The sequence below is a fragment of the Neoarius graeffei genome, chromosome 5 (assembly GCF_027579695.1).
Source record: "Neoarius graeffei isolate fNeoGra1 chromosome 5, fNeoGra1.pri, whole genome shotgun sequence".
Lineage (NCBI taxonomy): Eukaryota > Metazoa > Chordata > Actinopteri > Siluriformes > Ariidae > Neoarius > Neoarius graeffei.
Genome location: NC_083573.1, coordinates 85,547,850 through 85,570,298, shown reverse-complemented (window position 1 = coordinate 85,570,298; position 22,449 = coordinate 85,547,850). Strand labels below are relative to the sequence as shown.

The following is a 22,449-nucleotide window of genomic DNA, read 5'->3' as shown; positions in this document are numbered from 1 at the left end:
ACTGCTCCTGAGATTTTTACACAAAAAAAGTGTCAAGTTTACCCAGAATGGTGCAATAAAGGAAAAAACATCCAGTGAGCGGCAGTTCTGCAGACGGAAACGCCTGGTTGGTGAGAGACGTCAATGGAGAACGACCAGAAATAGTACAGTAACTCAGATAACCACTCTGTCCAACTGTCATGAGTAGAAAAGCCTCTCAGCATGCACAACATGTCAAGCCTTGAGGCGGATGAGCTACAGCAGCAGACGACCACGTCAGGTTTCACTTCTGTCAGACAAGAACTGGTCTGACAAATCTGGGTTTCTGCTGAGGCACACAGATGGAAGGGTCAGAAATTGGTGCCGCCATCATGAATCCATCCATCGACCCAACCTACCTTGTGTCAACAGTCCAGGCTGGTGGAGGTGGTGTAATGTTGTGGGGAGTGTTTTCTTGGCACACTTTGGGCCAATCAATCGTTGCTTGAACTCCACAAACTATTTGAGTATTGAGCTGATCATGTCAGGGTTCAACATTAACGTTTTAATCCACTCGTCCAGTCAGACAAGCAGCAAGATTTTTCACTTTCCCTGACCATAACCTTTTTATCACTATGTATTTACGAGTTCAATGAAAGGAAAGTAATTAACAAAGTTTATTAAAAAGCAGGTATAGTTATGTGATAGTCATTATGCTTTAATGATTTATCATTTTTCAATTAAACTCAAACTTTAACTGTAACAATAAAAATCAATTTAATGCCCCATTCTGGTGCATGTGTTATAACGCATTACCTCATCAATTTTAAGTGTCGGACTCACCCAAATTCAAAGCTTCTGGTGGAAATAAAGTAAAATCTTGATTAATCCAGTAAAATTTGATGTATAAATTAATTTAAAGTCAGATAAAAAAACATTGTGGTCGCCAGATGAAAGGAGATTCCTTTTTTTTGAGCCACTTTGGAAGGAACTCGCGTTTCCTTTTCTTTCCATACAACTGTTTTTGGTTTCTGTTTGTCCTTTTAGCTTTTTGGGGTTGTTGTCTTTTTCACTTTCTTTTCAAATCAAATCAAGTTTATTTGTATAGCGCTTTTAACAATAAACATTGTCGCAAAGCAGCTTTACAGAATTTGAACGACTTAAAACATGAGCTAATTTTATCCCTAATCTATCCCCAATGAGCAAGCCTGTGGCGACGGTGGCAAGGAAAAACTCCCTCAGACGACATGAGGAAGAAACCTCGAGAGGAACCAGACTCAAAAGGGAACCCATCCTCATTTGGGCAACAACAGACAGCCTGACTATAATATTAACAGTTTTAACAGGTATAACCCTCAACTGTCCTCATGGGGCCGTCCTTCACAGGAGCGGTGCGATAAAACTCCGACCAGACACAGGGCACCAGGATGGATCAAGCAGGTCCGAGGGGCAGAAGAGGCCAGCATCTCAATCCCAGGATCAACATGTAACTCAGAGGAACAGATTGGGGGGGGGGAGAAAGAAAACACAGGTTGTTAGGTATGCCCTAAAAATGACAAGTATTAAATCTGTGTGGTAGGCTCGCAGAGACGAGAGTCTTTACATCAGGCATAACACACAACAATGGCATGTTAATATGGTAAAAAATATATCATGACCTGCTCTGGCTGGATGCTTGATTGGGTGATGGGAGCACACTCCTCAGCAATGATGAGATGCAGATGGGACCCTTAGGGCTGGCCAAGACAATTCAGTTACATTTCACCGTGTCTGGGACATGCGACAGAATGTCTGACGGCCGATTCCCTGCAGGCTACGATAGCCAGTCGAGGTCTCCACCCTCTCCACCAAAAGATTTCCTGTTGACTTCATGTAACTCAGAGGGACAGATTTGGGGTGGGGGGGGAGGGAAAGAAAACACAGGTGGTTAGGTATGCCCAATGTCACCTGAATAAGTAGGAGCAGTATACATATTGCACCGAGTACAAGCAGGGACTCCGGCAACTAACTATGACAGCATAACTAAAAGGAGAGAGCCAGAAGGTAACACAGGCATGAGGGAGCCCCGGGACATAAAGCAGCAGCCACTACACCGTTAACAAACTCGAGTGAGCAAGCGAGTGGGGACTGACCGCATCCATACATCCCAGTTTACCAAAACACTCTGTCTGAGGACCCTCCAGATCTACTCCTTTACCTCATAAACACCATTAACACAAGGCTTGACTAAACAGATATGTTTTCAGCCTCGACTTAAATGCTGAGACTGTGTCTGATTCCCGAACATTACTTGGAAGGCTGTTCCATAACTGTGGGGCTTTGTAAGAAAAGGCTCTGCCCCCTGATGTAGCCTTCACTATACGAGGTACCAGCAGATAGCCTGCACCTTTTGATCTAAGTAGGCGTGGCGGGTCATAGAGGAGCAGAAGTTCACTCAGGTACTGTGGTGCGAGACCATTCAGTGGTTTTAAAGGTCAATAGTAGTATTTTATAATCAATACGAAATTTGATTGGGAGCCAATGCAGTGTGGATAAGACAGGCGTGATGTGGTCATATTTTCTAGTTCTAGTAAGGACTCTTGCTGCTGCATTTTGAACTAACTGGAGCTTGTTTATGCACTTATTGGAACATCCAGACAGTAAGGCATTACAATAATCCAACCTGGAGGTAATGAAAGCATAGACTAGTTTTTCTGCATCATGCAATGACATTAAATTTCTTATCTTTGCAATATTTCTGAGATGAAAGAAAGCTATCCGGGTAATGTTATCAATGTGAGTTTCGAATGAAAGACTTTCTTTTGACAAAATGAAACTGAAAAAAAAAAACCCAAGTTGGACATAAGGGTGACACAATTATGTTCTGAATGAAAACAAACCGTAAGTGAGTTTGGCACGGTCATAAAATTCCCATGAAATATTTTACGACATTTTTGATGGTTAATATGAACCGAACGACAAAATTCAGTGAATGTCTGAACGAAATGAAGTCACCACAGATATTTATTTTATTGAGCTTTTTGATAGACATTTGTCCGATTTTGATGAATTCAAAGTATTATAATAATAATAATAATAATTAGATATTACTATGTGGTTATTTTTATACACACACACACACACACACACGCACACACCTGCTGTACTTGGTTTCCCGGAATTTTGTAAACAATAACACGGCTGGATCATTGAGGGGATTGAACGAGTTTTGTTGGAACTTTATTGATGTAACTCTGGAATAATTACGATAAAAATGGTGATTTTCAACAAATACTCAACTTGTCCCGTCGGACAGGCAGATGCAGATTGGAGTTGTCCGGACCAAACATTTGGTTGTCCCGGACAGTCGGACGACCATTAATGTTGACCCCTGGGTCAGAATTTGGCACCAGCATCATGAATCCGTGGACCCAACATACCTTGCGTCAACAGTCGAGGCTGGTGGAGGTGGTGTAATGGTGTAGGGAAGGCTTTCTTGGCACACTTTGGTCCTGCTGATACCAAACAATCGTCACTTGAATTCCACAGACTATTTGAGTATTGTTGATCATGTACAGCCCTTCATGGCCACAATTTACCATCTTCTAATGCAACAGTCATCTCAAAATAGTTTCATGAGCATGATGATTAGTTCAGTGTTCTTCAGTGGCCTTCCCAGTCGACAGATCTGAATCCAATAGGATCTGAAATCTTTGGGATGTGGTAGAACAGGAGAGTCACAGCATGAAAGTGCACCTGAAAAATCTGTAGGAATTCTGACACGGACCAGAATCTCAAAGGAACTTTTGTGATGATGATGCCCTTTATTGTCACGAGTCACATGTACCAGCGAAATTAGCCGTCAACCTGTCCGTACATATACAACATACAATTGACATAGGGTAGACAGGAAGACAGGGATGAAGATAAGCATCTTGTGGAAGCATCTTGTGGAATCCATGCCATGAAGAATTGAGGCTATTTTGAGAGCAAAGGGAGGCTGAAGTCAGTATTAGTACAGTGTTCTTATTAAAGTGCTTGGCGAGTGTATGCATGCCTTATACCTTTACACATGCTGTTAGGAGTACGAGAGAATGTCAAATATGACACGGCGAAATGAAAGAATTTTATTCCTGTTTATACCAAAGCTCTGTTGGATTCTGATTGGTGAGAATGTGGTGATTCATTTTCTCTTGCAGCAGCTCTGATGGGCGGCACGGTGGTGTAGTGGTTAGCGCTGTCGCCTCACAGCAAGACGGTCCGGGTTCGAGCCCCGTGGCCGGTGAGGGCCTTTCTGTGCGGAGTTTGCATATTCTCCCCGTGTCCGCGTGGGTTTCCTCCGGGTGCTCCGGTTTCCCCCACAGTCCAAAGACATGCAGGTTAGGTTAACTGGTGACTCTAAATTGAGCGTAGGTGTGAATGTGAGTGTGAATGGCTGTCTGTGTCTATGTGGCAGCCCTGTGATGACCTGGCGACTTGTCCAGGGTGTACCCTGCCTTTCGCCCGTAGTCAGCTGGGATAGGCTCCAGCTAGCCTGCGACCCTGTAGAACAGGATAAAGCGGCTAGAGATAACGAGATGAGATGAGCAGCTCTGATAGCTGTAAGGTAAATCACAGGCTTATATTCAGGCTGCTTCTCTAACCATGGCCTAATGGTTAGAGAAGCAGCTTTGGGACCAAAAGGTCACTGGTTCAATTCCCTGGACCAGCAGGAATGTGCCCTTGAGCAAGGCACCTAACCCCCAACTGCTCTCCAGGCTATACGTATGTATGTTGTACGTCGCTCTGGATAACCGCATCTGCTAAACCCCATGAATGTAATGTAATATTTCATGCTCACATTTTAATGTTATAATTTCTACAATAGTAGCTAATTCTCTGGGAGACATTTAACATTTTTTAGAAGGATTCTTCAATGTTATCTCTGAAAGTGAAGTTGTAACTTTAGGCTTTCCTCCACAGGAAAGCATTCAGGATGGAGTTTGTTGCACTTTCTTGATTTCTTTGTAACATGACAAGCTGCGTTTTGTCGTAAACAGCCCTGTTCTTTGCTGGTAAGGCCATCCATTCTATAGAGTTACTTCTCAGGGAAAAGCTTCATGCCCTCAATAGCTGGTTTTCTCTTCACGAGCTAATCGTAAATCATACCAAAACAAAAGTCATGGTTTTTTTGGCTCTAAAGATCTCCAAAGCCAGTATTGTCATTCGCAGGAACTGATCTAGAAGTTACAGATTCTTTCAAGTACCTAGACCTGACCTTTGATCCTACTATGACCTGGCGAAATCATATTGACGATTTCTCTGGAAAAGTAGCCAAAAGATTAAACCTTTCAAGGAGGATTAGAAAGTATCTCACTGTGGACACGTGCAAATATCTTCACGGCTTTTTGGTTCAGCCTCTTCAGGAATACTGTGATGTGATCTGGTCTAATGCTGACAAGACAAGCCTCGACAGATTACTGAGGTTGCAGAAGAGAGGTGCCCGCATTATTCTACAAAAGAAGAGCAGAGAAGAACGATCTGAAAACTTGTTTAGAGAGTTGGGTTGGATCCCTTTAAACCGATTGTTGGACTTTCCATAAATGCCTATTTGTATTCAAATGCTTGAAAGGGCTCTGCCCATCATACCTCAGGAACGTTTACCCGCAATTCTGAAGGACATAACCACACCGCCAGAAACAAATCTAACATTCATATGGTCGAAACATCATCCAAGTCTGGTTATAGATCCTTCAAATATTCTGCTGCTAAATTATTCACAGTCTGGATTCTGTAGTTAAAAACTGTGTGAAATCATTTTGCTCACGTTATTATAATTTTTCACAGTTTCTTAAAGTTTCCGTTCTCAATACCAATCGCTACGAGTTTTAATATTTTTATCCACATTATTATATTTTATTTTATTCGTTATTATTAGCTCATCCTGCCGACAGGAGGCAAGCGCTATCTGCCTTCTCCCATATACATGTGCTTAGAGATGTGGATTTGTCTTATGGCATAATCAAGATTTGAGCTCGTGTTCCCAATTTTTTGCTTGTATAAGGTCAATATCTCCTGATATTGACTTGATGCTGATAGATTTTTATTATTAGCTCATCCGGCCAACAGGCGATGAGCTTATGTCATCGTGTGTTGTCTGTCTGGCATCCGTCTGACGTCATCCACAGTTCACAAAAATTGCTTCTTCTCTCTCAATTCTTCACCGATTTTTATTCTTTTTGGCAGGAAGGTAGGTCTGCTTGGGGTGCATATAGCTTCTACCCAGATTTGCATAGTTGCAATTAATAATGAAGATATGGAGTAATTAAGCCCTAACGAGCAGTTTCCATACAAATCGCTTCTTCTCCATCAGTTCTTCAACGATTTTTATTCTTTCTGGCATGAAGGTACCTAGGGTGCATATAACAACTTCTACCCAGATTTGCTTCATTACAATTATTAATGAAGTTATGGACTAATTAAGCCTTAATGAGCAGTTCAATTAAAAAAATCACTTTTCTCGGTCAATTCCTCGCTGTTTTGGATTCTTTCTGGCAAATAGGTCGGTATTTCTAGTGTGTATATCGCGTCTATATATATCATATATAGCTTGCAACATTTATTGCACGAGGCGGCCCACTCTAGATCGTTCCTTCTGGACTAGACGGAGCCGGAGTGAGCTACACCGTCATTGACGGTCTGGTTTTATTTCATTCGTCATTATGTATTTGCCGTTAATTTATATTTTGTTATGCACAGCTTTCATGTAAATTTTTGTTTATAGCTTTATAATGTAAGAGACAACAGGAAAATAACTTGTATTATGGAAGTTCCATGTCACTAAATGTAACTATAAATGGATAAAAACTACGATGCGTCCTTCATAAATAAAAATGTAATTTGCTCTTATGATTAGAACTTGCTGTTATAGGATGGTCAACTTTGGAAATGCGTCAAACCATACTGTCATTGATTATTTTTCTGAAACAGACCCCGCACAGGGGTGCTGGTTTCTTTCTTACAGAATACGGAGGATGTTTTTGAGCATCCTGAGTGCATTGAGGGAGACATTTGTGTTAATGTTTCCTATCTAGATAATCAGATGCAGGGAATTATTTATATATATATATATATATATATATATATATATATATATAATTTTTTTTTTTTTTTAAATATGAGTGTGTTTTGTTCTATTTCTAGCTTGCTCTTGATATGTGGAGGAAGCTGATGATTGAGCCTCTTCAAGCCCTGCTGATCCGAATGCTTCTGAAAGAAATCAAAAAGTAGGTGAAAGCATCAGATTGCGTCAGTATCGCCTTTTGCACATTTGTGTTTCATTTATGAGCTAATACTGTTATCTTGATGAGGTTTTCCCTATTTAGTTTTAATCTGAATGAGTGTTATTTCTGTAACACTGAGCTTGGCTAAAATGTTCCCAGTGACCGATGTGGGGAGCATCCGAATCAGAAAGTAATCCATGGGGTTATCAACTCCTTTGTTCATGTTGAACAGTACAAGAAAAAGTTTCCTCTAAAGGTGAGTGCCTGTGAAATAGCCTCATGTTTCTGTCGTTAGAGTACTGGGTCTTGGTGAGGTTTCATACGTGTTTCTGTGATATTTAGATATGCTTACAGTTGTGAACTGTGCACTCACAGGCTTTTATGATGTACAGCATTCCAGAAAAGACACAAACTGAAAGTATCTGCCCATGTGACTCATATGAGAACCATTCCGTTTGATGCTGTGTTTCAGTTTTATCAGGAGATTTTTGAAGGGCCGTTTCTGACAAAAACAGGCGAGTATTACACACAAGAAGCATCCAACCTACTGCAGGAGTCCAACTGCTCTCAGTATATGGAAAAGGTAATATTATGACCCATACTTTTCTTCCCAGGGCGGACAAAGTACTGAGAAATTACACTTAAAAGTTAACAAAACCCCAAAATAAACTCCTTTATACTGACAGATAATATCCATACAAGACGACGTGTTCGAGTGTTCACTTGTTCATATTTATTACCCGTATACTGTGTGCAGATTTTATTTTAAAAGAAAAACAATCTTCCTGGGCACTGCCATCTTAAGCCTAGGTCACAACCAGCCGTACGTGCTCCTACGGCCAGTCTACGTGCAAGAAACACACGGAGGGCGCGCGTGTGACGTGCTGATTTTCGAGCCGTAGACTGGCCGCAGACCGGCCGCAGAGGTTTTTTGTCATGTCAAACAAACTCTACGGGCGCTTACGTTTTTTTCAGGTTGCAAGACAAACTTACGGCCAACGTGCGTCTTTCTCCACGAACAAAAAAAACGCAGCAATTTGGGGAAACGCCAAAAAATCGTATGTCCAGTTGTGACCTAGGCTTTACTCCTCTCCGAGGTTCAAATATCGTGCTCCGAGTTAGTACATGACTTACCGAGGCTGAGATCGAGTGGACACATCGCTTCAAAATTTTTGTAAACAACCCTGAAAATGCCAGTGTGTCAAGCTTTTGAGTGTCTTTTTTTTTTTTTTTTTTTTTATGCCTCCGCCACCGTAAGGTGCAGGAGGCATTATGTTTTCGGGTTGTCCGTGCATGTGTCCGTCCCAAAACCTTGTGAATGCAATATCTCAAAGGCTAATGAAAGGAATTTCACCCAACTTTCCCCATTTGTGCGCTTTGGGACAAACATGAACTGATTAGATTTTGAGGTTAAAAGGTCACAGGTCAAGATTACTGTGAGGTCAAATGTCCATCCCCAAACTTTGTGAACACGATATCTCAAAGACTAATGAAAGGAATTTCACCAAACTTTCACCATTTGTGCACTTTGGGACAAAGATGAAATGATTAGATTTTGAGATCAAAAGGTCTAAGGTCAAGGTCACCGTGAGGTCAAATGTCTGTCCGAAAACCTTGTGAACACAATATCTCCAAGGCAAATGAAAGGAATTTCACCAAACTTTCACCATTTGTGCGCTTTGGGACAAACATGAACTGATTAGATTTTGAGGTTAAAAGGTCACAGGTCAAGGTTACTGTGAGGTCACATGTCCATCCCCAAATCACAACTTAATAAGGCGTGTGGTCTACCAGGCGGAGGCATCCCCATCAACGCCATTGGCGTCGAGTTCTATCTAGTTCCTTTTATTTTTATGTGACATGCTTTTTTTTTTTTAAATTCACTGAGAAAAGCGCTCTTTTTCGATAGCAAGAATGACGTTGCTATGGTAACGTGATTGTTTGTTTAGTAGTATCTATCTCAGTACTGCATATGTGGGTTTTTGGGTTTTTTTGCTGAGTGAGATTTACACTTCATAAAAGTGAAGTCTGTTGATTGACGGATTTTGTTGCCAGTAAAAATCACATCGTTACAGAAAATCTCTGATTAGATTTGTAGAACTAGAAGCCTTTATTTGTCGTAGTATATGCATTAGGGGGCGGCACGGTGGTGTAGTGGTTAGCGCTGTCGCCTCACAGCAAGAAGGTCCTGGGTTTGAGCCCCAGGGCCGGCGAGGGCCTTTCTGTGCGGAGTTTGCATGTTCTCCCCGTGTCCGCGTGGGTTTCCTCCGGGTGCTCCGGTTTCCCCCACAGTCCAAAGACATGCAGGTTAGGTTAACTGGTGACTCTAAATTGACCGTAGGTGTGAATGTGAGTGTGAATGGTTGTCTGTGTCTATGTGTCAGCCCTGTGATGACCTGGCGACTTGTCCAGGGTGTACCCCGCCTTTCGCCCGTAGTCAGCTGGGATAGGCTCCAGCTTGCCTGCGACCCTGTAGAAGGATAAAGCGGCTAGAGATAATGAGATGAGATGAGTATATGCATTACGGCACAGTGAAGTTCTTTCCCTGCATTTGACCCATCTGAAGCAGGGAATGAACACTCAGAACTCAGAGAGAGAGAGAGAGAGAGAGAGAGAGAGGATGCGAGAGTGAGAGCAGTGGTGCCTGGGGTTTTTGTTTGTTTGTTTGTTTGTTTGTTTTTAGAATTAGAAGCCTTTATTTGATTGTGTAACGAAGGTAAACAGCATACTAGTGTGCCTGTTACCTCACAAGCGGATATCCAGTTTCACTGCAAATGATTGCATCTTCCAGCTAAGCCTATTTTTATCAATATCATAACAAATTTATCCATTTTAAAAGTTATCGAATTTTATTTTTAATTTAAACATGTGGAAGGCACATCAGGACACTTGCTGTGTTCAGCAAACAGCATTTTATTTATGGGTTTTGTATGACTTGAAGTGAAAGTATAGATAGTGTGTCAAAATCTTACCCGGTTAAAAGTGGAAGTATTCAGCCAAAACACGTACTCAAGTGAAAATAAAAAAGTCCCTGCTTTTAAATGTACACAAGCATTAATAAGTCAAAGTTTTTTTAACATAAGAAATGAAGTTATTGTCATGTTTCCATCTCTAAAACTGTGAGAAGCAACCGCATCATTTTTGCCTGGAACCATGATTGTGTCTCCGTAAGTGTGTGCTATTTTAAGTTATTCAACGGTTTGTCTTATTTAAACAGATATTTAACAGTTTGCCTATTACAGTACAAGTTATTCCACGAAATCGAGTCGTACATGAGCTGATAGTCAACGAGACGCATATTGCAGAGTGGAATAACTGTTTTATTCTATCCACTATCCACATTCACTGGATTTTGAGAAACGGAGCATTTTTTATTTTTTGCAAATTCAGTAAATAAAACCTTTTTAATAAACGTCCGACAAAATAATTTCCGCTCAGAATGTAAACAGACTGGCGAAATGACAGGAGCAATTTGTGAAAAATGCAATAGTGGTAATAATTCTTGAAAAAATTTTAAAAAGGATCCGTTCTTACCATCAAATACTTTTATTACGTAACTTTGTTGCTTTGTATTTTTTGGGGTTTTGTTTTTGAGTAGTTTTTATTTCATCCTCGGTTGGGTGGCACGGTGGTGTAGCAGTTAACACCGTCGCCTCACAGCAAGAAGGTTCTGGGTTCGAGCCTTTCTGTGTGGAGTTTGCATGTTCTCCCCGTGTCTGCGTGGGTTTCCTCTGGGTGCTCCAGTTTCCCCCACAGTCCAAAGACATGCGGTTAGGTTAATATGGGACGGCCTTGGGCTGAGATGCCCTTGAGCGAGGCACCAAACTCCCAGCTGCTCCCCGGGCGCTGTTAGCATGGCTGCCCACTGCTCTGGGTATGTGTGTGTGCTCATTGCTCACGTGTGTGTGTTCACTGCTTCAGATGGGTTAAATGCAGAGAGGAATTTCACGAGTGTGTGATGAATCAAGTTGTGCTTTTTCTTTTCTTTCTTTTCGTAACACGCACTGTTTTTGTTTTTCTCACGGTATATGAGCTGATATCCTTGTAGTAGAGTAGCCAATCACAGCATGCGATTGCTCATATCTAGTGAATGTGGATAGAATAATTACCATTAGCTAGAATTTGACTTTTATGCTTGCACCTTTAATCAGTGCGAGTATAACCTGGTATTAACATTTGCCCTCCCTTTTTGTTTAATACTTGTATTTTTTTTTTAATTTTGTATATATTGCTACCTTTTTGTATAGTGCTTTTATATTTTATATATTTTTTATTATAGTGTTCTATTTCCTAACGTTGTATTGTATACTTTTTTTTATTATTATTATCGTGTTTTATTTCCTAAACTGTTGACTCTGAGAGAGCCCTGCACAAAAATTCCAATGTGTCTGAACTGTTGGTTTATGCACAAATGGCAAATTTAAAAAAAAAGCTATTAGCAAAGAAAGCAGGCTGTCTTTGTCAAACAAGCAGTTATCATTCACAAATTTAGTTAAATTTCACATGCTTTTCCAAATCAGATGGTGTTCATGTCTTCTAGGAGGTAAAGGAGACACTTCATTTTGTGTACTTCGGCAGTTTGAAATATTTTACTCAGGTCGGGCCAGGTGTGCTCATCCTGAATCCCCCCCCCCCCCCCCCCTTTCTGGAAATATAATGTCATTGTCATGAACAAGCGTTGAATTTTAATACGACTCAAGTACATATTAATCAGGGCTTTGAACCAGAATTTTTTTCCTATTGATTCGTTCCGAACAGAAACGGAATTTTAACGTTTCCGGTTTTGGGTTCCACCATTAAATAGACGTTCCCGAACCGGTTAGAACAAAAACATTTCGTTCCCGGAACGGTTAATTACGTTCCCTGTCAGCTGTTTAACAAATGGCTATAAAATTATGTCTCTGTCTCATCCAGCTTAAGCCAAATGTAGGCTAATTCTATTACAACCTTCATTAAATAAGACAAGAAATAATTCAAAACAATTATTATTTCAAATGTTGGCGATTTGGATTCTCAGTATGTCTTCCCATCTACACAAACAGAAAAAGTGCCAAAAATGAAAGATAATTCATTTAGTGTGTTACCAAAGGCTAGTCAGGCTCTATACAGGGCTTTCCACAAGCGCCGGCACACAATTAAGTCCAGCCGGCTACTTTAATGACTATTATTTTTGTAGCCCACAGGTTCTAAATATAAATTTTCGATTTTAATAAAATTAAATGTTTATCTAACGGACTGACAATGTCAAACTGAACCGCACTCATTTAAGTTGTGATTCGCGATGTTTGTACCGATAATAACCACAAATTCCCCGCTGACTTCGCTGATCCGCGGCCCCGACATGCGGTGTGCGCGTGCGCGCACTCGGCGGAGTTTATTTTGTGTTTTAACACCCCCCGGCTGGCTACTTATTTGTCATGGCTGGCTAGTATGAGCCTTAGTGGAAAGCCCCGTATGCATTGATAGGCTAACAGAGGTTAACGTCATTTGATGTTCGCATTAACGCGGACAAATATATTGATATCGTGTTTGAAATTGACGTTTTTGAATAACGATAGACTGCAATATTTACCTCCTTATTTAAGATGTGGAGACGTGATAGTAGTCCACCCTCCCACTCTCTCCATTCAGTCAGCGAACGTCACACAGGAAGTGAACCCCAGCGGGTTATAGAAACTTGCGCAGGAGAAGAATGACTTTTTTATTTGTAGGCTACGGAAACTTTGAAGAACGAAATAAAAACCGGTATTAACCGGTTACCATTATTTTTAATAAGCGTTTCTGTTCCGGAACATAAAAAATAATAAAGTTTCTGGTTTAGTTTCTGTTCCATGTGAAATAGAAAAAGTTCCCGGTTTTGGTTTTCGTTCCTTGAACCGGTTCAAAGCCCTGATATTAATACACCAAAATGATCCATAAGTATAGTCATGAGGTACAACTACTGAAGTATTGTCCACCCCGTTCTTACCCAAAGTTCACTTTTTGTTTGCCATGTTTTGTTAAATATTAGATTGTTGTTTGTGCTTCCCCCACTGATTTCATTGTTCTTGTAATGTGCAATAATATTAACCTGCGTTACCATTAGCATCTGTTTCAGTCATAATGTCACAAGATGTAGTATAGGTGCTCTGGCTTGTTCACCAAGAGGTGTGCTAAATATGTAGCAGCCTTGAAAAACCCATCGCGTTTATTCTTATGAGGAATCCTCTGCTTCGTTTTTACTAAAACTTTTATAAGCCGTAGCGGAAATTTCAACAAGGTTTACGTTGCCTGCTCAAGACACTGCTTTAGACTGATGTACGATTTATAATCCTGTTTATTTTTCCATCATTCCTGTTTGTGGCTTTGTGTCGAAAGGTGTTAGGGCGGTTGAAAGACGAAGAGGTGCGATGTCGGAAGTACCTGCATCCAAGCTCCTATGCCAAAGTGATCCATGAATGCCAGCAGAGGATGGTGGCTGACCACCTGCAGTTCCTGCATGGAGAGTGCCAGAACATCGTCAGACAAGAAAAGAGAGAAGGTCTGTCCTGTTTCGTTCTCACAGCCATGTGCCTAGGTTGGAGTATGTTTAATTCTAGGTCCAAAAGAATTGCATCTGTATTACAGGCTTTTTAGTAGACACTCTTATCCAGAATAAGCACGCAGACATACCCAGAGCAGCCTGGGGAGCAGTAGGTGCCTTGCTCAAGGGCGCAACAGACATTCCTGCTGGTCCAGGGAATCAAACCGGCAACCTTTTGGTCCCAAAGTTGCTTCCCTGTAAACACATTTAAACAGTTAGAGCTCGTGTTCAAACTCACTTTTTAAAAAAATTTTTCCACATTATTTACTTCTGTAGACATTCTGGCAGTCTTCTTCTTGCTTATGGGGTCGCTGCTATGTCCTTGATATGTCATATTAATTGGAGCACAGTTTTATGCCGAATGCCCTTCATTCCTGCCACAACAGTCCTATTTCCGGGCTTGGAACCAACCATTCACACACATTGACACCGATAGACAATTTAACCTAACTGCATGTCTTTGGACTGTGGGGGAAACCAGAGCAAACCCACACAGACACATGGAGAACGTGCAAACTCCATGCAGAAAGGCCCTCGTCGGCCACTGGGCTCGAACCCAGAACCTTCTTGCTGTGAGGCTACACAGCGCTAACCACTACACCACCGTGCAGCCTCCATTCTAGCAGTCTTGTACCACAAAAATTGTAACACCAAAACTAAACCAAACCCAGTACGTATAATCGGACCGCGAAGACTTGTGTCCACTACATGCAGTGCAAACATTTTCTTCCACTGTCTTCGTCAGTGCCACGGCATTTGTTTTTTTCTCCAGTCTTCAAGTGTTAGAGACTTATTTATTTAGCTTACACATTCCTGCTTAAATGTTTTTTTAAAAAAAAAAACCTATTCATCAATAAATACGGAGATGAAATGCTCAAAATGAGCTGGATCATGCATCAAAGAAAGAAGTTGTTGGGGAGAGTTTATTAATCTTTGTTCCATGTCGTCCAAATAGAACTAAAAGTTCGTGGACACCTGACCATCACACCCATGTGTGGTTCTTCCCTAAACTGTTGCTACAGAGTTGGAAGCACACACTTGTACAGAATGTTTTGTATGCTGTAACATTTTACAATTTCCCTTGACCGGAACGAAAAGGCTCAAACCTGTTCCATCACGACAGTGCCCCTGTGCACAAAGCAAGCTCCATGAAGGAGCTCATGGTTTGTGAAGGAGTGGAAGAACTCGAGTGTCCTGAACAGAGTTTTGACTGAACTCAACCCCAGTGAACACCTTTAGGATAAACTGGAATGCCGAATGCTCTCATCCGAGATCAGACACACTCCAAAATCTAGTAGAAAGCCTTCCCAGAAAAGTGGAGGTTATTCTAACAGGAAAGGAGTAAAAAACTGGAATGGGATGTTCAACAAGATGGTCAGGCGTCCACAAACTTTTGGCCGTGTCATGGATTTCAAACCCAAGCTCCATTATTTAACAGTTTTGTGATTTGTGACTCAGTCTTTGCAGGTTTTGGAGCTGCTTTAAGCACTTGAATTATTTATATATGAATTAGTCTTAATTCTGACTCCGAATGTTTTCAGTCCATCATTTCTTCTTGTTGGATCTACTCCAGTAAAGTAAATCACAAAACAAATCAGGAATGATCTTAAATGGGCACAGTATCAATATTGAGAAACAATACTTCGCGGAAAACTAAGAACAAGCAAGCAACAGGTCCCAACAAACCCTGTTAAGATTTTAATGACGTTATTTGGGAACAATGTGGATGCGTAGTCTCGGTACAAGTCATTTTAAGAACGCAGTAATGACATTACGTGTTATTCAGAGTCGTGCCAGCGTCTTAAATATCGATCCTGGTAGCAACAGCTGTTTGTTTCAGGTGTGTGTTTCATTGTCAAGATATTTTAAAATACTTTTTTTTTTTTTTTGCTTTAAATTATGAAGAGTTCACAGTTTGTACTCTGATTGTGTAATCTCTTTTGTAGGTGTCTTCATTTTTCTGCCAATTCTTTACTGTACAAATACTATTGCTCTTTTCACTGCAAGTCCTGCTCAAGTCAGATTTGCGAGTGTAGTGTGTATATGATTATATTCATTATCCCTGCGAAAACTAGCTAGTTTATTATACTCTGTTGCTCGCCATGTCTGAAGCATGCTTTGTTGTAAGTAAAGCTGTAATGATTCCATGTCTGTGTAAATAATTGTGACATTTTAGCCTTGATTTGTTGTCAAACTGTGACATGCAGGAGCCCAAACGTCTGTTTCACTGATGGACGTGGCTTGTGCTGACTCGTTTTCAGACATGGCGAACATGTACACACTGCTGCGGGCCGTCGCCAATGGCTTACCTCACATGATCCAGGAGCTGCAGGTGCACATCCGTGACGAGGGGCTCCGAGCCACCAGTAACCTCTCTCAGGAAAACGTGAGTGTGTGTGTGTGTGTGTGTGTGTGTGTGAGAATGGATGCATACGGATGTTGTTTTGACTGCATGTACAGGACTGTGTATTTGTCCTGATTGCATGACTGAATAAGGCTGTAAATCCTGCGTCTTTGCTTCATTGTGATTATCTGATTTACCGGAAGGAGACGATGGACGTGTTTGAAACCTGCCCTCTTTTCGACATCACACCGCAGTCACTAATTCCCATTATTCTTCCAGCTATTATTTTTCACTGGAAATGCACTGAATAGATTTGTTTTACTTCCTGAAATCTAGTCATGAATATATGGTTATTTGACTTGACCGACTGGAGATAATCTTTTTAGCCGAGTGAATAAAGAAAGGATTATCTGCCCGTTTTTGGTTTTGTATTACTGTATGCGCACCATTCAGAAGTTCTCCTGTTCACCCTCTTGCTGCAGATGCCAACTCAGTTTGTGGAGTCCGTGTTGGAGGTTCATAGTAAATTTGTCCAGCTGATTAACACAGTGCTAAATGGGGACCAGCACTTCATGAGTGCACTCGACAAGGTACACAGCCTCCTTTCACGAAGATTTTTATTCAGCATACATGATGAATCAAAAGTATTGAGGAAAGATTGCATGCATCTTAGTCAGGGCCTTAAACAGCATTTGCTTGTAGAGTAGCATGTTCAGGATTGTGCTTATTATGAATTCGTGTCCATGAAATTGAACATAATAAATGTACACGACTGAGTCAAGACCCCCCCACCTCTTTTTTTTTTTTTTTTGATGCATTATTTATTGCAAATACATGTCACAACAGCGCATCGTTTTTCAACATAATCTCCATTTCATTCTGTGGAAGTGTTCCGGTATAGATATTTAACAGTTTTCTACGAAATCGAGTCGTACATGAGCTGGCTCTAAGCCATGTATGACGAGATTGAGTGGAATAAGGGTTGTTTCACAATCAGGGTACAAAGTTTGTGTCACAGGGGTCCAAAATTCAAATTGATTCAAACTGGTTCTTGTAGCAGTTTTTAAGTGAAGGACAAGTTAAAGAACAGATTTCAGGTAATTTTTTGACATGTGTGTATGGTAGTTTTGTGTAATCTGCTATAAGACGGGAGAAACAAATGAAGTGATTCTCGGCGAGGACTTTTTTTTTTTTGACAATTCAGAATCCACTACTTCCATAGTGCTTTTAAATATAAGGCTGTAAGCTTTGTGTTAGTTGTTGTCTAATATTTATGTCCCAATATCTTGACCACATTTTAGGATGAAAATAATCATTTTAGATATGTTATTTTATATTGAAAAATTAGCTGTCTCGGAGAGGATATTTTTTTTGACACAATTACATACTAATTTGATCAAAATAGTCTGAAAACTTACTGGCGTTCAACATTAAAACTTAACTATGTTTCCAATGATACGGAACCAAATATGTGTTTTATGGTATAAAGAATGATGTAAGTGCATCCCTTTTGGAGCTACCTGTGGTCAAAAAAGCACTTTTTCTAAATGACACGAGTAATTTTGCTAAATATGACATATATTGCCATACATTCACCAAAAATAACGTTATCACCAAATTTTTTTTTGCATGGTAAATAGAGCTACCACAGGGCTACAATAAACAACCAAGTTTATTTAGTCAAGCCTTTTGATATTGAAGATAATAAGTGTTAAATGTGATTTTTAGCTTGCGTACCCTGATTGTAAAACAACCCTTAACTGTTTTATTCTATCCACATTCACTGGATTTTGAGAAACTGAACATTTTTTATTTTTTTGCAAATTCGATAAATAAAAACTTTATGCAAAACGTCCGACAAAATAATTTCCGCTTGGAATGTAAACAAACCAGCGAAATGACAGGAGCAATTTGCGAAAAATGCGATGATAATTCTTTGGGGAAAAAAAAAGATATGTTCTTACCATCAAATACTTTTTATTCCTTTTTTTTGGGGGGGGTTGTTTTCAAGTAGTTTTTATTTCGCCATCAGTTGGTTCAGCAACACGCGCCGCCATTTTGTTTTTCTCTACTCACAGTATGTAAGCTGATAGCCTAGTAGTAGAGTAGCCAATCAGAGCACACGATTGCTCATATCCAGTGAATGTGGATAGAATAAAAAGGGTTTGACTGGGTCTCAGTATTTTTCTTTTCTTTTTCACACAGTTGATACAGATCATGATTTTAAACCAGTAGGTGGCATCAGAAACTAGGATTTAGTCAAGTTGTATTTAGAAAGTTGTTGACGACGATGAAGACAACAATCTTGTTATTAAAATATTAATTTAACTGACATCAGTAGCAAACATGAAGCACATTAGGCATAAATCATTCAAGTATTAGATTTGTCTGTCTTTTAATTTCCTTTACTTTACATCGTCTTAGAATTTAGTGAACGCATGTGTCCAGCAGTGACGCCAGTGAAGATCTTGAAATAACTTTTTAGCCTATCATAACTCCAGATGTGGTCTTCAGTGATGTTTGGGGTGTTTCGCAGTCAGGGTATACAAGCTTGTGTCACTAACGTTAAAATAAATTAAGTTTTTTGTTTGTTTGTAATCAATCAATACATACATATTGAAAAGTTTATTTTCTGCTGAGTGCTGTTGGTGGCAGGAATTTGTAGCTAGAATACAGACAGCACTGTGTTGTGACCTGGCTCATGGTGAAAGCATAATTCTTCTTCCAGAGAGGACAATTTTTGACAGACACACACATCATGTTTTTTGTCGGTAACCATTGTCGCTCATTTTAAGAAGCTAAGTGTATAACCTTATGTGCCAGTACTTATACGGACCTGGGCTTTCAGAATCATGAGCTACTTGTCTAAGAACTGCTTTTTTGCTATAATCAGGACCACATTAGCGGAGAGGACATTTTTGACAGACAAGTAAGTTTATTAAATATGCCCTTGTCATCCTGTCAGTACCCATTTGTGGTCAACTTGGTTGGCAATAATTCTTCAAGGATGAAATGAGGCTCCAACTAAACTATTCAAGGGCTGTAAGATAGCTTAATGTTAGGATTGAAAACCTCTTCAAACTTGACCAAATAAAGTTGAAACACAAAAAATGGTCAAAAATCGGGTGACTTAATAGTATGTCAGGCTGGCATGCATTCAAACGAATGGCGAATTTGCAGGTGGGAGGGTATCAGTTCTTCATGTAAAGCTAATCCTCACTTCGAGTACTCATTTGAAGTTGTATGATTTTTTTTTTTAAAGAACCTTTAACGTTAGGATATCTCGAGATGCAATGAAAATAACTTGCACTAAAGGGTGTGCTTCATAACCATATTCAAATGATAAACTGATTGATTATTTCTAACTTTTCCAGGCTTTGACATCAGTCGTAAACTACAGAGAACCCAAATCCATTTGTAAAGCACCTGAACTGGTGAGTGTGTGTTTCATTTTCATACCTTTTGTCTGAGAACAGTGTCGTGTATGACGATCTGGTTCTTGTGCTGTACATTACAGCTTGCTAAGTACTGTGACAATCTGCTGAAGAAATCAGCAAAGGGGATGACCGAGAACGAGGTGGAGGATAAACTTACCAGCTTCATCACTGTCTTCAAGTACATTGATGACAAAGACGTCTTTCAAAAGGTAATCTCAGCAGGAAAGTCGGAGTTCTCAGCACATAAAGACGCAAGTCTTTAAGTGTTAAATATTCTCGGGTGTTTGGGAATTGTTGTCTGTCCTAGTGGTGGTGTTAATCAGGGATACTCAAAGCTCTTTAATTGTTAAAACAAATCCATGGATGCTCTCTGGATGAATTTATTTTATGTACATAATCCAACTGTCAGATTCATTCTGTAAAAGTGTATAATAGTATTTTGCCGACACTATATAGGGTGTAATAATTCTCACTGTACATTCGGACAGCACTACAAAATGGCAAACTCACTATATAGTCCACTGTATAATGAGTAGTGAATGATTTCGGACACAGGGTTAGTTTTTCCTAGCTGTAACTGTATTGTTTAGACAGCAGAGGGAACAATAACACAACAGTGGGACTACACGTGACTTGACTCTAGGCGGAAGTAACACAGCTCTAATGCCATGAAAACAAACACACACACAAAACTGTGTGATTTGACCGGACACAGGTTCACCAGGAAATCGGAGCTCTGTTTATATAGACTGCTGAAAGCTAAAGAAAAGAGTAGAAAATTGAGGGAGTACAAATATTCATAAAAGTTTATTTTTAAAAAAAGGCACGAGGTCTTCAAACCGTCGTCTTGACAGTACGGACCGAGACGTAGGCAACCGACACAGAGTAAGCGAGGTTAATAAAGAGTTTATTATATGGCGTTTTTTTTTATTTCTAAGATTAAAATAGACAGTCGTTATAATGAGGCGTGATGCCACTTTCTTTCAGTCACGTCGTCATATTTGTAACGTAGTTGAGTCACATATGCAAAATAAACGGTTCGCGGTTTCAAAACTGAATTTCTGTTCGCGGTTTCTGAATGCTCTTCGTTGCTCATTTCTTGAATAATTCAGTGACTCTCATTTGTCTTTTGTGTTTTCGCAGTTTTTGATTCCATTTTGATTTCCAATTTTTTTTTTTGGCAACATTGAAAGCCAACGCTTTGGGGAAAAAAAGTCTGTAATCACCCACGGGCATTAAAGGAAAATTCTGCCCACCAAGGAACCAATCAGATTGCACAATTTTGCCTTAAGTAGTTCGTGCCATATATATGTTATTTACCAGCTGGGAGGTTCGTGTTGTGAAATACCGTGACCGAGGTCTTGAAAGTACTGACCGAGGCCGAGGTCACGGTATTTCACCATACCTTAAGCTGGTAAATAATATATTTATTTTTTTCTTTACCAAATTCTAAGAGAAAACGAGAGCGCCCAAAAGGGAAAACTGAGCCGAGCTGAGCCGCCATTTTGAATCCTCATTCACGGCTGTAATGCAAATTGCTTCCTCCTCGGTATACAAGTGCACTTCCATGGCAGGAAAATAACTACATTTTGCCGCCTATGTAGTCCCCTGTTTATACAAATAGGAGTCATTCAGGGGCAGCACGGTGGTGTAGTGGTTAGCGCTGTCGCCTCACAGCAAGAAGGTCTGGGTTCAAGCCCCGTGGCCGGCGAGGGCCTTTCTGTGCGGAGTTTGCATGTTCTCCCCGTGTCCGCGTGGGTTTCCTCCGGGTGCTCCGGTTTCCCCCACAGTCCAAAGACATGCAGGTTAGGTTAACTGGTGACTCTAAATTGACCGTAGGTGTGAATGTGAGTGTGAATGGTTGTCTGTGTCTATGTGTCAGCCCTGTGATGACCTGGCGACTTGTCCAGGGTGTACCCCGCCTTTCTCCCGTAGTCAGCTGGGATAGGCTCCAGCTTGCCTGCGACCCTGTAGAACAGGATAAAGTGGCTAGAGATGATGAGATGAGGAGTCATTCAGGATTCAGCCATGTTTTTGCTCGGCGTTAGCAAGTTTGAGGTTTTTAGCTTTCTCCTGAAATGTTTTCTTTTATTTCTTCTTCCTCAGGGTAGTAAAACTCACTTTCACTGTGAACAGTCATTATCGCTATCCATGCTGTAAAATTAATGCTGTTCTCCTGAGAAATGCTGGCAAAAATTTATAAGATTTTTGATAATCTTATAAATAAATCTTATAAAAAAAAAAAAGATAAATGTTGCCAAAAAATGCTACTATGTTTGTTGCTGTTGTGAATGAGCGAGTCGCCAGAGGTCCGTAACTGGGGTCCATACCATAGGATACTGACCAGCTCGCCAGCCAATCAGAGCGCAGGATTTAATGGAAACTGGACCGCGAAAAAATAAAATAATAGATTTTACTCCAACCTTTGCAAATATGGATCAAGAATTATTGTTGGTTATTAAGAAAATGAAGCACTTTTTTTTGAAGTCAAGAAAAGGAATATTTAAGTTGATAAATGTAGTAAAAAAAATTTTTATAAATATATCATGGGAAAAAATCTCATCATGAATCGAATTGAATCATGAATTGTTCCAAGCCTAGTCTGAACACATGCTTCAGTAGAAGAGATTGGACACGAGGAAAATCCAAACTTTTCTACAAAGGCGTTAAAATCGGGACCGAGAAATACTTACTTTCTTTAGAAATCTGTTAGAAACCAGTTGCTGTTGTTTCTGACTGCTTGTGTTTCTTTTAGTTTTATGCCAGAATGCTCGCTAAGAGGTTAATACATGGCCTTTCATTATCCATGGACTCTGAAGAAGCCATGATTAACAAACTAAAGGTAAGACCAAAGTATGCCTCTTGTGGTTTTTTTTTTTGCTTGCTTGTTTGTTTTTTGACCTATAA

The 22,449-nt window shown here is 40.2% G+C and overlaps 1 protein-coding gene and 1 long non-coding RNA gene across 5 annotated transcripts in view; one reads left to right on the top strand and one right to left on the bottom strand.

The window, feature by feature from the left end:
* Window positions 1-22,449, top strand: part of cul2 (cullin 2) — a 56,235-nt gene that overhangs the window by 11,392 nt on the left and 22,394 nt on the right. For 2 of the 3 annotated variants that reach the window (XM_060922484.1, XM_060922483.1), the window contains exons 6-14: window positions 7,120-7,202; window positions 7,359-7,455; window positions 7,672-7,782; window positions 13,557-13,719; window positions 15,969-16,147; window positions 16,588-16,695; window positions 19,480-19,539; window positions 19,623-19,751; window positions 22,298-22,384. In XM_060922484.1, coding sequence (XP_060778467.1) covers window positions 7,120-7,202; window positions 7,359-7,455; window positions 7,672-7,782; window positions 13,557-13,719; window positions 15,969-16,147; window positions 16,588-16,695; window positions 19,480-19,539; window positions 19,623-19,751; window positions 22,298-22,384 — 1,017 coding nt within the window. The remainder of the gene's footprint in view (window positions 1-7,119; window positions 7,203-7,358; window positions 7,456-7,671; window positions 7,783-13,556; window positions 13,720-15,968; window positions 16,148-16,587; window positions 16,696-19,479; window positions 19,540-19,622; window positions 19,752-22,297; window positions 22,385-22,449) is intronic. The other variant, XM_060922485.1, reaches the window with a different exon arrangement.
* LOC132887105 (uncharacterized) lies at window positions 1,032-13,695 on the bottom strand. 2 transcript variants are annotated; one of them, XR_009654768.1, is made up of 3 exons: window positions 13,602-13,695; window positions 5,294-5,429; window positions 1,032-1,834 (listed from the first exon to the last, which is right to left on the bottom strand). It is a non-coding gene; the product is annotated as an uncharacterized LOC132887105 (long non-coding RNA). The 2 variants fall into 2 exon arrangements; XR_009654769.1 differs by lacking the exon at window positions 1,032-1,834 and adding an exon at window positions 2,641-3,452.